This window comes from Orbicella franksi, chromosome 8 (genome assembly GCF_964199315.1).
Source record: "Orbicella franksi chromosome 8, jaOrbFran1.1, whole genome shotgun sequence".
NCBI classification, from domain to species: Eukaryota; Metazoa; Cnidaria; class Anthozoa; order Scleractinia; family Merulinidae; genus Orbicella; species Orbicella franksi.
In genome coordinates, this window is record NC_138152.1 from 22579216 (window position 1) to 22592767 (window position 13552).

The 13552-nt window shown below is 39.3% G+C and overlaps 1 protein-coding gene across 1 annotated transcript; it reads left to right on the plus strand.

The window, feature by feature from the left end:
- The first annotated feature begins 638 nt into the window (after window positions 1–638).
- On the plus strand, window positions 639–13189 carry LOC145494253 (uncharacterized). Its single transcript, XM_081473703.1, has 2 exons — window positions 639–2188; window positions 12792–13189. The coding sequence occupies exons 1-2, from the start codon at window positions 691–693 to the stop codon at window positions 13187–13189; spliced, it is 1896 nt and encodes a 631-aa protein (XP_081329829.1). The 5' UTR covers window positions 639–690.
- Window positions 13190–13552: the final 363 nt, after the last annotated feature.

The window sequence follows — 13552 nt, forward strand, 5'->3', positions numbered from 1 at the left end:
AGATAAGACCAAGTTGACGGATAAAAACTCAATATTTGTGCTCATTAGAACACACGTAGCCCAAGCTCAGTTCGCAAACGTCATTATCACTCGACAGCGACAGCCTAGAAGTCCTGCCCAAACATCTCTTAGGTAATAATTAGCCTTGAACTTTTTAAGACAGTAAGATCTCTCTATGATGACTGCGACAGATCGTCGAGAGATCATTAACTACTCAATGATAGTAAGTAACCAGGAAGAGATTTGAACATACAGTCGAACCTCCACCTACGGCCACATACTACAGCGGCTACTTTATTTGGTCCCGGCAAGAGTCCATCACATCGCTCTTGTTTTAACCTCTCTACCAGGGTCATTACCTCTCCACAACGGCAACGGCCACTAAAACTCCTCTCAACCGGTCAAAATAACCTCTCGACAAAGGTAATTGATCAAGAACCGACGAACAGTGTATACAAAACCCCTTTATTTTTATTGTAAAAGGTCACCAAACTTGGTCCGTACCGCGCGTGGTTATCCAGGAAAGGTTTTCATTGACGTTATTACATTGTTCAATATCATCATTTCAATGTTAAACATGGTGACATTAGGAAATGATATATTGATTCTAAATCTCCAACAGGTACAGAAACTGACTTCTTTGCTGGACATCGTGCTTGTAAATGCTTAGAAGGCCAATATCGAACCCACATGTTCAAAGAATGTTTCAAGTGTGGTCAAGGGGGACTGAAATGCCAAGATGATTATGCTTCATTGAAATCTGGTCATTGGTGGGAATGGCGAAATGAGACTCACAAAAATCGTTACCAAGTTTTCATTAAAAATCTCCTGGCATCTTCACCAACTCTAGAAACTTTCCATATACAATACCCGTATGCAATACCAACGCCTTATAAGTGCCCAGTTGAGGAATCATGCAAGGGGGATTTAGATTCCCCGTGTGAGAATGGGTACGAAGGTCCACTTTGCAGCGTTTGTAGTTCAGGACACTTTAAACAGTTCAAAATCTGCACACGATGCCCATCAAAGAAATGGATTGCTGGTCAGCTGTCTATAACCCTGGTCATTGTATTAATTATCATCGCCGCTTTGGTGTGGACGAGCCGAAGAAAAATTAAGAAGAAAGGAGAAGGCCGTCTTATGGATACGTTTTTTTCAAAGCTCAAGATCGTAATTGGCTTTTATCAGGTCACGCACGGTTTGCTGGATGCGTTCTCGTACATAAAATGGCCAGGTTCTCTTGAAAATATCGCGAAGTATTCAGGATTTCTTCAGTTGAATGTGCTGCAAATAGCACCTGTCCATTGCCTTTTCCCCGAAATGCGCTTGGATGCCTTTGGAAGCCTCTTTGCAATAATGGCAGTAAATGCTGGTGTCATTTGCATTGCTGGCATTGCTTACGGAGTGCATAGGCTTATGATCCTCAGAAATCACAACCTGGAAGACGAAGAAAAGTCTAAAAGAGTGTCACAATCAAAAGAGCTGGTATACAGGAATATGTTTTTCTTCCTGTACGTAACGTACCTCAGCACGTGTTCTAAGGCAGCCAATGTCCTTCCACTGGCCTGCAGGAAACTTTGCCGGGATGACAAGGAAGAGCTGTGTTCCAAGTACCTGAAAGCAGATTACAGCGTGTCATGCCAAGGTCAAAAGTACAATAATTACCTTATCGTAGCATACATTTGTACTGCCTACATTTTTGTTCTGCCTTCTGCCGCATTCATCGCCATCTGGAGACAGAGAAGAGCAGCATTGACCAAAAAAGATGCAGAGAGATCACAGGGCCGGGCCTTCAATCAAGAAATGATCTCTGGAATGGGTTTCCTCTTTGTAAATTACAAAACCCGTTCGTGGTATTGGGAACTGGTTGAAACGGCTCGTAAAGTGATCCTGACATGCGGTCTTATTTTTGTGGGACAAGAGAGTAGGTCCTACATCGGTTTGGCATTGGTCATCACTGGGATGTATGGGATCCTTTTCGCCTGGGTCAGGCCATTACAAGACGTGATGGAGAACAGACTGATGACGACTTCTCTTGCCGTGACAGTTGTTAACATGGTTATTGGAGCGATGAGCAGGATTCCTGCCGAAAATATAACGACAGGGTCGTTGGATGCTGATACTGACGCACTCTTATTCAAGATACTGGTGTTCGCTGCAAATTCGTTGGTGATTGGCCTAGTAGTAGGTAAGACTCTATTGTTACTATGAATTTGGATATAAAGAAACGATGCAACATACGTATGATGATTAATCTAAATTGCCACCCTTCCACGAGATCAAATACCTAGTTCGAAAGTTGTATGTCTTTGGCCATACAAAGACCTAGGTAGTCAATCTGTTGGCCTGGGTTCGAGTCTCCTGGATCTAGATATTCACAGGTTATTGAAGATAATGCTAATGCTTATTTTATTTTGATATTTTTATTTCTTTGTGCTGTTCGGTTTTTTCCTCTGTTTTTAACTTTGGGGAAGACTCTTAATTTCACTAGTACGTGTACATTCATTATTCACCGAAAGTGAAATTGGTCGATACACATCGATCTAATAGTGTTGCCATGTCTAGTTACAGTGCTGTGGGTCTATGAGGATCGATTCCTAGTTACTAGGTACCATGATACATCTAAATCTTACAAATACTAGTTAAGAATTGGTAAGCGTGCAACGTGCAACTATTGAGTTATGGATGTACGCGGGAGGTCGCTAAGCACGAAAGAAGCGTAAGAGCCGCGCAATGCGATGGCCGAGTTCTTTAGTGCTTAGCAAACCTCCCGAGTGCATCCATAACTCGATAGTTGCACGCTGCACGTTTACCATTTCTTTTATGACATTGAGACTTTTGAGATAGTGTATGCTGAATCTCGTCCGGCTTACATGAAGTCAAAAGCGCCATGCATAAACCGCGCGAAAATACTCATTCAAAAATCTGAAAAAGCGACAAATCAAAATTCTTCTTGGATCGCGGCTAGGATCGTTTCCTCGATCTCGGGTAAATAAACAACTATAAACTGTTCGGTTAACCTAAATATCAAGCTGAAAACAAACGAAAATTGCCGCCGGTAAAAGCGTTTCTCAAAAGTTAGTTAAGGTGCACCTAACCCCTAATTTTTTTTTTTTTTTTTTTTTTTTTTTTATGCTAAAACGAATCCACTTGTTATTCAAATCATTTGGGCGGAAAAAAAAAATTCATTTGGTTGAATACTCGATTTTTATGCCTTTCAAAGTCGAGCTTATAGTGTGGCGCGACCGCGTTTTAGGGAGTTTGGGGCAGCGGTTGCTGATGACGTCTACCCAGAAACCAAACACAATGGCGCCTCAGTCAGCTTTCTGTATTTGCTCGAGAAAATGGAAAACAAAACTAATCGTTCCAATATATTTTGGGACTAAAAACGTCCAAGTTTTGTTCCAGAATCATTTCTCTTTCCTCGCTGGAATCAGGGTTAAGTTTCGATTCGGAAGACTCCGAAATAAACTTCTATCGAGCTCGTTCGATAACTGTGAACTGCGCATAGAGCTTTGACAGCAATTTGCAATATTTCAAGCGACGAAGGGGAAGACTTCTTGGCGGACGAGCTGCTTGTATATTAGGAATGGTAAGCTAGATATGAAGTGGAGGAGCAGGCAAACGAAAAGCAGGTAAAAAAACTCAAGGACTGCTTTAGATGGTAATTTCGTCACCTAAACACAAGATTCCCACGCGTGTTTATAGCCCGTTTACATTTGTCTTTAGCGAGAATGTATTTTGTCAGGATATGGTTGCTCTATTAAATCCTGTTTGAGTTTTACTTTCTGGAATTCTTCATGTTTATAAGAGCGACGTAGGTGTTGCAGTTTTCGAGACTTGATAACCTCCAAAACACTGGCTTCGATCGATTGAAAATCGTATAATGGTTCGGACCTGTATTTTTGAAGCTGCGAGAAGCAAGGCGGGAGGAAACATTTCATACAATTACCGATTTCACATTGTCACACGTTTAAAGTCGTAACTTTAAATAACCAATGTAAATTTTTCTCAAAGTTTGCAATAAAATTTGTCGGATAAGCGAAAACGATGTGTTCCCTTTGCGGTTCGCAGATAATGTTACGCGGTCATATTTTCGACACTATTGCACAGAGTGTTTGTCACACTGCTGATTTCCAAACTTTTAAAATCTCTGTGAGACTAACCATTTTGTTATCATGTAATTCTAAAGGATTAATCTTCGACTTTTATCTTAATCGAAAGAGAAGTAACTGCTGGTTGGCGGCGTACAGTTGCGGCCTATTTACACATCAGTATATCGGTCGCAACGCTTCTTGATTGATCACACAACTTTGCCGGCTATGTTATAAATACTGCGAAACTGGAAGATATAGGTTGTCGGTAGCACTTCTACAAATTGCTTGTTGGCTTTAAGCAGAAAAAATAAATAAATAAATAAAAATAGACTATAAAAAGTTTGCAGAACAAATTCCAGTGAGAGTTCTTCAATGGTTCTCACAGACTCAGTTCGCTTGTTTTGGTTCGACAAAATCAACCATCGCTTAAGGTGGCTCCCTTCAGTATTAACAGTATCTTCACCTGAAGAAGGATGAAAAACTAACAATGTATGAACTACTTGTTTCACCTTTGGGTTTTAGCCCCTGGCATTCTCAAGGAAGATTAGCAACACACCTGGGGTTTCGTTTTCGTTCATATGAGTGTATTGCAGACTGTTGCCATAGCAACATCCAATCGTAAAGATAACCATCCTTTTACTATTTTCCACCTATTTGCTTCTCTTCCTAGGGTTCGCCTCAGTATAATATCTTTAAACTCGGCAGTCATGTCAAAACGATTTCGGACAATAGTTTAATTTGAAAAAAATGAAAAGTTTATCTGGTAGATTCGCAAAAATTATTAATCTCCTTAATTTTGATCAAAAAAGAGAAATCCCTAGGAAAAAATTTTGTCAAAAATGATATTATGAAGAAGGCATCTATATCATGAAATATACAAACTTTCGCAAAATTTCACCGAAGGAAACACGAGAAAAATGAGCGCTTTTTTCCTTCGTTAGCTTATTTGTGACGTCATAAAATCTCGAAACGACCACGCGCGCATGCGTATCAATGACCCACTGGCGTCATTTGCGCGTGCAAGTCGGAAAAGAATCGTGATTAGCTCATATGTCCTACCTAAAACTAGTTTTCGCAATATTATGACACATTTTTAGAGAGGAAAATTTAGAACAAGGAATTCTTACCCTATGGACAGCTAGCATCTTGTAAATGAGCAATTGTGGCTGCTAAAATTCGACCTTTTTTGTTGCTTGGTATTTCCGAAGTGCATATTCATGCTCCACGAGCTGGTTACACGACTTAGTTTGTTGGGGAGTAACATCCTAGCTCATTCCAGATTTAGCGGAATCCTCTTCCGTCGTATAGGTGTGGTAATATATTTGTTTTGCTCCGTGCGATGATCGTGACGATCGACCAAATCAGTTTCTCGGGTTGAAAATCCTACATACCTCGTACTTTTCTCCTTTAAATCAAATACAGAAGGGTAGGGTCTTCTATTCGGTCGATAAACATTTTGAAACCAAAGGAGATTCACGCAACTTTTGTGATAAAACAAATTTCGATTTACTGCGTAATCTCGCGAGCGACGTTCGCGAAGAGTTTTGAACACTCGCGCCATCGGGTGTTTTTCAAAATCAGTTCGCGCGCGGTCAAAAAACTATAGGGAGCCACCTTAAGTTGCAATTATGGTACCAGGACCATTGACCGATCATCGCCAGTAAATTGTACAGTATATCTTTCTTTAAAACTGGGATATTGCTTCAACAGCCGATAGCACTTCTGGAAGGCGTTTCTGCGCGCTTTTCGAATGTGTATTGCACCATCCTGAAGGAAATGAGAGGGCGTGATATATTCAACCTTCCTGGGTAGACGTCACAACAACCGCTGGACCCATTCTCCTCAAACTCGGTCGCGAAACAAAGTGGCAGTGTTTAAGAGCTATTTTCGAGATTTCGATTTTGGATTTGGATCACTTTTCCGAAGAATTGAAAACAAACCGCTCATGGTTGAATCTTTTGGTGGCTGAGTTCTCTGTACTTCACGGCCTCTTCGGAAAAAAGAAGACAATATGGAACCAGACGTTTCTTAAAAGTGAGAGTGGAGAAGAAAGCGAACAAACACCCTGGCTTTGAGTTGTTTGAGATGCTTTATTCAATAACAGGTTTGTGGGTTTCGTTTTCCTTTCCACTTCGTTTTAAATATTTGATCAGTTGCGCGTCTAAGGCTGAACTTGAACACATAAATGGCTTTTAAAAAAGATTTTCAGCTTGATATTTAGGTTAACTGAACAGTTTGAAGTTTTTTGTTTGCCCGAGATTGAGAAAATGTAAACTGTAAACTAGTCGCGATCCAAGAAGAATTTTGATGTGTCGCTTTTTCAGATTTTTGAATGAGTATTTTCGCGCGGTTTATGGCGCTTTTGACTTATGGAAGCCGGACAAGATTCAGTATATACTATCTCAAAAGTTCCAATGTTATAAAAGAAATGGTAAACGAGCAGCGTGCAACTATCGAGTTATGGATGCACTTGGGAGGTTTGCTAAGCACTCAAGAAACTGTCCAAATTTCCGCAATGCATTACTAACCTCAAAAGGCTGACACAGACCAGTTTGTTGTTTTCTTTGGTCCTTCTCCGAGTGCCGAGTGCCTTTGTATAGCTGATTCAAATATCTTAGGTGGAGGTCCGGCAAAAGACTTGAGCTCGAACTTTCTTAGCTCACAGGAATAATCTTCCTCATCTCCGGAAGAATTATTAGATTTTATTTTAAAAAATGGGAATTATGTTTTAAAAAGTGTAAACATCAATGACAAAATTGCCGAGTAAAAGTACATATAAACAAACTTACGTGAGCGTGCAACCCACGGACAATGGATCGAGTGTATTAGCCAATTAGAACGCGCGCTTTGCTAAAGGCTATGTTATAATTTATCCTGGCACACGGCAAACAAGTGCTCTGGCTGCGGTAACAAAAATCAGTATTGTTTTGTTGCGCAAAGTCAAGCTCTTAAGCTTGTGATGGGCGTTTAATGGGGGTTTACCTCAGACGGTTGACATTTTAAAATAAAGCTTTCTGGCTGTTTACAATTAAGAGTGCCTGCCTGTCAAAATCAGACAAATTCTTAATTTCGCGGCAAGGGTCGAAAATTCGATTTCCCTCATATTCTTATGGTAGATAGGCTAGGGCATGACAAAAACTACTGGATAGTTTTTTTGACAAAGAAACATGCAAAGTACCAACTTCCGTTAAAATTGTCATTTCACGCACCATTCTATTAAGCAAGTTCGAGGGCTTCGCATCCAAAACCACATAATTCTTCCGTCTTTAAAACACTCAAATATTTTTGTGCAATGTTTAAATGTGTATTGGGTTGATTTTAGGAAATGTTGCGTTGTCTTTTTGGGTGCAAAATAATGACATTTCGAAGACATGCATTTAATTCACTTAAAAGTACTTCGTGAATATAATTAATTTTTACCATGTGCGAAACCTTCAAATGGATTAAGCTTCTGGTGGTTGAATTGCAGCAGGATGGTCTACAGATTCCTGTAAAAAGATTTTGGGGCATATGATTGTGAGAGACGCGAGAGCTTTTCAAAGTGCGTCAAAAGTGCAAATATTTGACCATTCCCTCGTCAAATTTCAATTTACGGGTTAGACGTATATTTTAACATGCGCCACATGACTTGACCTATAATAACTTGAAATAGATACAGAGCTGATAATTTCGAAATGTTCTAACCTCATTTGTTGTAAAAGGCAGATCCAAAGCCGATTTGACGTGTTTCTAGTCGATCTCTCACCACTCATCGCACATGCAGAGGTTTGCTTTTGTTTACACAAGTTTAACGTCCGATGTACATCGGCTACTGTCAACCTGTGATTGGTCGAATACCATGAATCTGTGACCATCTATCTGCGCATATGAACATCACTGCATCTAAGTCAAAAACGGCTGAGTCATTTGTAGATAGTTGCTTGCTTTGCACTGCGCCAAAATATTACGTTTGATAAATTGCTGATCATTACCGATAAGCGTGTCGACGCAGCACAATCTTACAGCCGTTAATTGTGCGTCACGCAATGCTGTCACGGCATATGCTACACATTTTGATCTATTTTGTACAGAGCACTCTCAGGATAAGTGAAACAATTTAATCATTGTTCATCTGTTTGTTCATATATAATAATATATATATATTTATATAATCGTATTCTATAGTGTACGTGGCCTCTGTCCAAATCACGTTTGTTGTACGTTCTGATGTTTCAGACAACAGCTGATAAAGCTAGTGCCTGTACTCACTAGAATTTTTTTTAAAAAATTGCCATAAAACAAATTACAGATCAATGAAGCAAGAACTAGCTGAAATAAAAATAGGAAATCACAGCGTGTTTAACTCGTGAGAAAAACAGACTAAATTTAAGTAGTAATTACGTGAGTAAAAAGCCATGGCCATGCCATTATATTTGGAGTATTTAGTTTGCCTAGTAGCGAGGCATTGGTATGTTTGTAACAGAAAATAGAGGACTGTCAATACAGTCCAAAATTATTGTCAGTAAAATATTGTAAATAAAACACCTATTGACCGGTTACCTCCGCAGCCACCATTTGGTCGTTCCGATAAGGGTTTAATTATTGTCTTTACCCCTATTAACCGGCCACCCAAAATTTAAAAACTTTCTTTTGGAAAGGTCGATGGTAGATAAGAGTCTGAAATTGAAGGTGCATGACGAGTGATAATTCAAATACACGTCTATCATGACTGACTTGAACTGACTCCATGGTCACCACGAAGTTTATGACCCTAGCCCTAAATAATCAAGGCACTGAACATCAACCTCTATTTAAGCGGCTAGCCCCATTAAGCGGTCACCACTAAATTACCGGAGGGTAGCCCACTGTATTACATGTAAACCAAAAATCATTGCACAGCACGAAAAAACTTAGGTATGAGTTTAGCGTTACATTATTACGCAGGGCATGTAGGTAGCGGTGGTAGAGTAAAAAATAACAACTGGGGCAATGGTAAACTATTCATTCTTTTCATTTCTTAATTCAATCTCTTCCTACTCGACACGATTGTGTGCTCCCAGTGGCTCCAAGCCTTACGAAGCCTTATGTATTAGGATAGAAATTGTCCTACCCCTACCCCCTAAAATGGGATGACAGCATTGCGTGACGAACAAGGAACCGCTGCAAGCAAGGATTCAAGCCATCAAACCATGATGATCAAACGTAATATTTTGGTGTAGTGCAAAGCAAGCAACTATCTACAAATTACTTAGCCGTTTCTGTCTTAGATGCAGCGGTGATCATATGTGTCGAAAGAGGGTCACAGATTCATGGTATTCGATCATTAAATAAGTTGACAGTTGGCGATATACATCGGACGTTATGTAAACAAAAGCAAACTTCTGCTTTATGTGCAACGAATGCTGAAAGAAACACGTCAAATCGGCTTTGGCCCTGCCTTTTACAGCAAATAAGGTTAGAACATTTCGAAATTATCAGCTCTGTGTCTATTTCAACTTAACATTGGTCAAGTCATGTGGCGCATGTTAAAATATACGTCTGACCCGTAAATTGAAATTTGACGAGAGAATGGTCAAATATTTGCACTTTTGACGCACTTTGAAAAGCTCTCGCGTCTCTCACAATCATTTGCCCAAAATTTTTTTTTACAGGAATCTGTAGACCATCCTGCTGCAATTCAACCACCAGAAGCTTAATCCATTTGAAGGTTTCGCACATGGTGAAAATTAATTATATTCACGAAGTACTTTTAAGTGAATTAAATGCATGTCTTCGAAATTTCATTATTTTGCACCCAAAAAGACAACGCAACATTTCCTAAAATCAACCCAGTACACATTTAAACATTGCACAAAAAATATTTGAGTGTTTTAAAGACGGAAGAATGATGTGGTTTTGCATGCGAGGTCCTCAAACTTGCTTAATAAAATGGTGCGTCAAATGACAATTTTAACGGAAGTTGGTAATTTGCATGTTTCTTTGAAATAAAAGGATATTTTGCCAAAAAAAAACTATCCAGTAGTTTTTGTCATGCCCTAGCCTACCTACCATAAAAATATGAGCGGAATCGAATTTTCGACTTTTGCCGAGTTATTTTCCATTTTTATGGACGGGAACTCTAAAGTTGTCATTTGTTGGTCAGCGGTTAAGTTTCAGCGATGAAGGGTAGGGGGAAAATTCAGTCGACGAAATGAATTTTAATGTTTACCGTTGTCTCCTCTGTTTAGATATGTCATGGGAGAACAGGTCCAAGAATGCATATAAGACATAGGTTTTGCTTTAACAACACTGTAATATATAGTAAGACCTAATACAAATTACAGAAATTAATATTTAGGATATGATTCAAATGAATACAACTAAATACGAGGTTTTGCTTATGAAATATATGTCAGCGGCTAAAGCTGGGAAACAGGAGACTTGGAGGCTGCACTGCACCCAACAATAAACTTCTAAAAAACAAATGTTGTAATGCAAAACCTCATGTGGTCATGAAGACCGGAGACAAATTCTAATTACATCAAAATAGGAGCCAAAGTGATCTAAACTAAAGCTAGCGAGTAAACTTGAAAACAAGTTCACCCTGGCGGTCGAACTTTCTAAGGACACTACAAGAAATACAAAATGTGTAAACTAACAGAAGTACAGGCGAATTCAAGACATATAAACAAGACTAAGGAGAAAAAAAAATGGCTAGCTCGTGGTACAAAAAATAAGTCTGTGGCCGCATAGAAACGGAAGAGTGCACAAAATGGTATCCTAATTCTACGGCAGAAACAACAAGTGAAGCAAAAGATTATAGCAGGATCGCAAGGTGATGGCTACGATTTACCAATATAAAATGAAGAATAATTCCAAAGCGGGCGAGCAAAGCTCTAACACGTTAAGCACGCCACACACTACTTACTGTACGTACACGCCCGGTCATGTCGGTCCCAAGGCCCATGCGCAATCAATAGTACTGTCGACTAAATATTAGCGCATTGGCGAAGAAAGCCACCTGTCTCATGAATAATCCCTTTACTGATTTACGCGAGTTTTGCAACTTCAAGTAGTTTGGTCAGAATTGCATATGTAACTTCTGTCAGGTAAGCCTTTCTGGACGCCTGAAGCGAACTACCTAACAGTGCCTGTAAATGGAGCGTGCGGAAAAACATGGAAACGGTTGCATGCTATGGAAAAAAAATTATTGCGCCGGAGCATTCTTGAGCCCACTGAACCTTTGGATCTTTACAGTTCAAGATCTAAAACTCTGGAACACTGGGACTACCAAGACGGCAACGTTTGCATGGGATTTTAACAAAAGCGAAATATCGAGAACATATTTCGCATTTTCGTATTCTTCACTGTGTTTACATCTAGATTCTTATTGTTAGAAAACTCAATATATTTTTTTTTTTGATGTTTTAAGGTTTAAATTATTTAGAAATTTAATTCGCAAAAAGACCATTTTTCACTGTAGCGCTAAAAGTTTGGTCGTGTCTGATAGAAGCACCTCAAAGCTTTTGAAAACGAAAAAAAGGTTTGCTATAGCTCTATTTTTGGGAAATAAGGTGCATATTCAACTTTGCAGCCAAAGAACAATCGGAAAGATTGTGACGGTGTTGAACTGATACATCTTTTCCTATAAACAAAAGTTAAAACAATGTCTCACAGTGAAGTTAAAGTTCTATGGAAAGAATTATCATTTGTCGTGCTCCTGTCAGGATTTAAGAGCGTCTTGCTGTAACGTTACTGGAGTATATAAAAGTAACAATACCTATGCAGCCTATGCACGGTTTTCTCCAACTTTGTCAGGATGAAGGTCTTTACCAACTTGCTCGAAATTGTATCTTAGAAATTGTTTGAATTTTTCTTTTATTGTCAAGGTGGCCTTACCTATTTTTTCCCTTAAAGAGCAAAACTAGACCCTACAATTACATTTGTTTTCGAGGGTTAGCAAGCTAAACATAGTTGTGTAAGCTACCCCATAATATTAATATACCATCTTTTAGAAGTACTTTAGCGTTGCCATAGCCGCATGTAATTAAAAACTCAATTTTATATCAAATTTTTCAAAATTATACGCCTCGACGACGTTGTTTCACGTCAAAATTCAGGTCAAATCGGTGGGCTGGCACATAGACTACCTATAAAATTATTTTGTTTTTTCTGGGTAAAGTTGCACTCTATCTTAGTGTTATCGCAAATCTAGTTTGTTTGCGTAAATAACGCAAAGACTAGGCACTTAAGTTAATTGCCTGACAAGTGGTACCTTTCACGCCGCGATTAGGTCTCTACGATCAGTCATTGTAATAAAAACTGCTATTAGCCAGCAAACGATCATTTTTAGCAGAAGTTTTATTTTAACCGTTAGATCGAAATTTTCTCACAAACATTTAACTACTACTGTTTGACAGCATTCTTTCATTCTGTGTTAACCTTTTTGCGAGTAGATTTATTTGTGAGACATTTGCCAACTAAATATGACTGACTGCTTAGACGATTGACGCTTATTTTTGTTTTTCGTATGTGGCGTTTGGTGGTTAATTTTTATGCTGTTGGAGGGTTGACGACTAATCTCATTGAGACCCTCTTGAAAGTGCGATGCTAGGCATGTGATAATGATTTTTAATGGAGAATGGAAACTGTGAAATTTTTGCCACCATTGATGTGCTAGATATCTCAAGTGCTGTGCCAAAAACATCAAGTTTTCTGTTTTCGTTTTGTTCTCAGTTCAGTACGCCTTGCACCTCTATGACTACTTCAAGGAGTGGCGTAAAAATCCTCATTGCTCCTTTTCTTGCTGTCTGGCGTTGTTTCTCCCTCTCGTCGATTTGCAAGGAGAAATTCGAGGAATGGTTGGGAAAAACGTCCTGAAAACCCAGCTGCAAACGGGACACTTTGAAATGACTACACTTCGTGCGGCTGTTAAGGACAGTGGAGCATTTGATGTTACTCTCGAAGAAGGTGAACAAGGCGATGATCACGCTTTGGACCTGCAGGATGACAATCGTCCAGTCGCCAAAATCAGAAACAAAAAATGTCACCAAGGAACACAAACAGAATTCTCTTCGCGTTTGACAGTCCCTGATTTCCCGTTGCATGAGACAATTGAAGACACACACCTGTAAAGCAGTGTGAGTTTATAATACTAACAAGAGGGCAGGGAACTAGAATAGCCCTTTTAACCCTTCCTATTGCATGATGCATACCAGTTCTTTAGTTCCTCTAGAACCCGACTCAGAAAGAGAAGAAGTTAGAGCTAACATAACTGAGAATCATTGCTGAGCACTATAAAGGTTGAAATACTTCAACTCACTATTTCAGACTTCAAGGGAGACTTCTCTCTTGACAGTATTTAGACACTGATAAAATATCACCTCTTTAAGATACAGTAAATGGATCCCTCATTTGCTCTGTCAATGGCAGCATAAATGCAATTTGACGAATAAAAGTAAACTCTCAAAACTAGGTGAGTAGAATAGACCAGTGCG